The sequence below is a fragment of the Lactuca sativa genome, chromosome 3, assembly GCF_002870075.4.
Source record: "Lactuca sativa cultivar Salinas chromosome 3, Lsat_Salinas_v11, whole genome shotgun sequence".
Lineage (NCBI taxonomy): Eukaryota > Viridiplantae > Streptophyta > Magnoliopsida > Asterales > Asteraceae > Lactuca > Lactuca sativa.
Window position 1 is genome coordinate 15,018,956 of NC_056625.2, and position 2,809 is coordinate 15,021,764.

At 37.2% G+C, this 2,809-nt stretch overlaps 1 protein-coding gene across 1 annotated transcript; it reads left to right on the top strand.

The window, feature by feature from the left end:
* The first annotated feature begins 738 nt into the window (after positions 1 to 738).
* Positions 739 to 2,271, top strand: LOC111894289 (ubiquitin-conjugating enzyme E2-17 kDa). The gene is made up of 5 exons (XM_023890368.3): positions 739 to 889; positions 1,047 to 1,141; positions 1,613 to 1,740; positions 1,821 to 1,925; positions 2,011 to 2,271. Exons 2-5 carry the CDS (start codon positions 1,072 to 1,074, stop codon positions 2,152 to 2,154), a joined length of 447 nt encoding a protein of 148 aa, XP_023746136.1. The 5' UTR covers positions 739 to 889; positions 1,047 to 1,071; the 3' UTR covers positions 2,155 to 2,271.
* Positions 2,272 to 2,809: the final 538 nt, after the last annotated feature.

Sequence of the window (2,809 nt, forward strand, 5' to 3'; positions counted from 1 at the left end):
TTGAGAAACCGGAATGCATGAGATTGAGAAACTGGAATGCAGAACTTGAGACATTTGTGAGTTATTTATCAAATAGTCAATTGATCTTTAACAGAGTTAAACTTGAGATTGAGAAACTGGAATGCAGAAGGGTAAACATTACCGTGCGTAGAAAATGGAATGCAAAAGAGGGTCGCTGCAAGCCTGCGATGCTGCCTCGTTCGTTGCCTACGGGAGTCGGGAAGAAAGGACACACTACCTTGTTCGCTAATCGCTGCCTCGTCTTCACTCTTCCGATTTCAATTCTTTATTCGTCGGTCGGAAGTCGGAACTCGGATTGTCGCTCTCGGTCGGAACTCGATCACAACTTCACTCTTCAGACTTCAATTCTTCATTCGTATAAGGAGTAATCGTCTAATCGAGTTATGGAGTAATTCTGTAATTGAGTATTGTGTTGTGTATTGATAGAAGTTGGAAGTTGGAACACATAAAAGTTCAAGCCGTGTCAAGGGGTCTGCGCCTCTGCGGTCAAGCTCAAGCACTCAAGCCCTAATTGCCAAAATTTCTTATTTTAAATTAAATATATATATTTTTTATTTAAATATAAACGGGCCCGCGGGAGTACGTGACGGTAATACTCACTCCCGCTCCCGGTTCCGAAAATAAACGGGAGTTAATATCGTCCCCGCTCCCGAATTTTTTAAAAATTAGTCCCGTACAGTATCGGGGTACCACCGGGATTTTTAACATTCCTAAGCCGGTTCTGGTGGAGGGGGGATAAGAACAATGATAGAAGAGAGAATAATCTATAAAAGGGGCTTTTCTCCGAGTTCCGTATTTTCCTCCGATTTTTCACAAAGAAGAAAAAAAAATACGACGACTAATTTTCAGAGGCGAGAGGATCTACGAGGTAATCACCCGTTTTTTTCTAAATCGTCTCTTAAATCTACATATGCAAAGATATTATTTATGTATGTATGTATGTATGTATATGGATATGTTTATGTGTTGCTCCTTTGAGTTGAGTCTAAGATTAACTTAGGGTTCTTGTTTGCGGAAAATCCTAGGATCTCTTGGGGTGGTGTTTGAGTGATGGCTTCGAAGCGGATCTTGAAAGAACTCAAGGATCTTCAGAAAGATCCTCCGACCTCTTGCAGCGCAGGTATCGTATCCACATCCATCGTTTAGATCCTGTTTTTTGGTGATTGTTACTAGTTATGGTGTTTGATCTTTGTATATTGTTGCTCAAATTAGTCTTGTTGTGTGTTGAATCAATGTTTTATATATGTAACCTAGGTTTGATTTGTTGTTGTTGCTAAACTTTGGGATTGTTGGATTTTGCTTGTGGTTGTGTGGTAATTGCTGAGAAGATGATCTTATCTCTCGAAAAAAAATACTTGTTTGTGTAAGTAGGCAAAAGATTTCTTAGTATAGCTGCTGACATGTGATTATTTGGGCATTCCATGGCTTTGTGAGTTTCTTGATGATTTGCTGTGTTCACTGCTCACCTCATCAATGATCTAATGTTTATACTTGTGTTTCCATTTAACATGTTGATAGTAAGCTAATTTGATAAAATTCAGTTCTTCATAGTTCATTTGGTTTATCCTCTCTTCTGTAAGTGTGATTTTAGGCCCAGTGGCAGAAGACATGTTTCACTGGCAAGCTACAATCATGGGGCCACCTGACAGCCCTTATGCTGGTGGAGTTTTTCTAGTTACTATCCATTTCCCTCCGGATTATCCATTTAAGCCACCTAAGGTATTATAACCTTCTATTCTCAAGAATTCATAATTTTTTTTTTGGGCATCAATCATGCTTTGTCTACATCTCTTTTATAGGTGGCTTTCAGGACAAAGGTTTTCCATCCAAACATCAACAGCAATGGCAGCATTTGTCTTGATATTTTGAAGGAACAGTGGAGCCCAGCTTTAACCATTTCCAAGGTTGGTACTTTAGACTTAATGTATTCAGATGAATCCTGTGAAAATTGTTTGTTGAGGGGTAAAATGGTCATTTTTATGAAATTAGGTTTTATTGTCGATTTGCTCGTTGTTGACGGACCCCAACCCTGATGACCCTCTTGTGCCTGAGATTGCTCACATGTATAAGACGGATAGGAGCAAGTATGAGACAACTGCACGAAGCTGGACACAAAAGTATGCCATGGGCTAGTAGTTTCTGAAACTCTAAGTCGTCCTTTTCCTTTTGCTACTTTTTTTCTCAACAAAAAAAAATGTAATGACTAAAATGACTAATGAATGAAAAATGTGTGAATTATGTTTTATGTAAGATCAAGAGGGTTTTTAGAAGGAAAAGGTATAACAAACATGCTCCACCTTAAATATTTTCGTTTGTTTGCTTTCCTTTCTTGAACAATTTAATCTTTGTTCAATTTGCATTGCTCTTGTTTCTTGCTTGCAGTTTATGTGAGATACATAAGTTTTTACTGCAATCATGTATATATCGTTACAAGACCAAAAAGAAAAAACTTAAGAAACTTATTATTCGCTCTCACTGTGATGATAGTTAATTCTAAGTTATCAGCTAATACTGTTTATTAGAATTTTGACGCCATGAACAAGTATATTTCAATTCCTAGTGGAAAAGTACGTGAGACAATTCTCTAGGATATTTTATTAATTTTGTTTTTGATTAGTTGTGTCATTGTACTCCATAAATTCGACCTAGCTTTGTATTTGTTTATTTAGTAGTCATAGGTAAAATTGTTTAACTACTAAGGATAATAATTTAGGGGTAAGCAAAAACCGAACAGAAAACCGAAAAACCGCAAAATAACCAAAAAACCAAAACTGAACATAAAACCGAC

What these genes read in the sequence shown, in the direction of transcription:
- LOC111894289 (XM_023890368.3), top strand. Translation starts at nt 1,072, where the DNA reads ATGGCTTCGAAGCGGATCTTGAAAGAACTCAAGGATCTTCAGAAAGAT. An exon ending in ATCCATTTAAGCCACCTAAG is followed by an intron (nt 1,741 to 1,820) that starts GTATTATAACCT and finishes TCTCTTTTATAG; the next exon opens with GTGGCTTTCAGGACAAAGGT. An exon ending in CAGCTTTAACCATTTCCAAG is followed by an intron (nt 1,926 to 2,010) that starts GTTGGTACTTTA and finishes TTATGAAATTAG; the next exon opens with GTTTTATTGTCGATTTGCTC.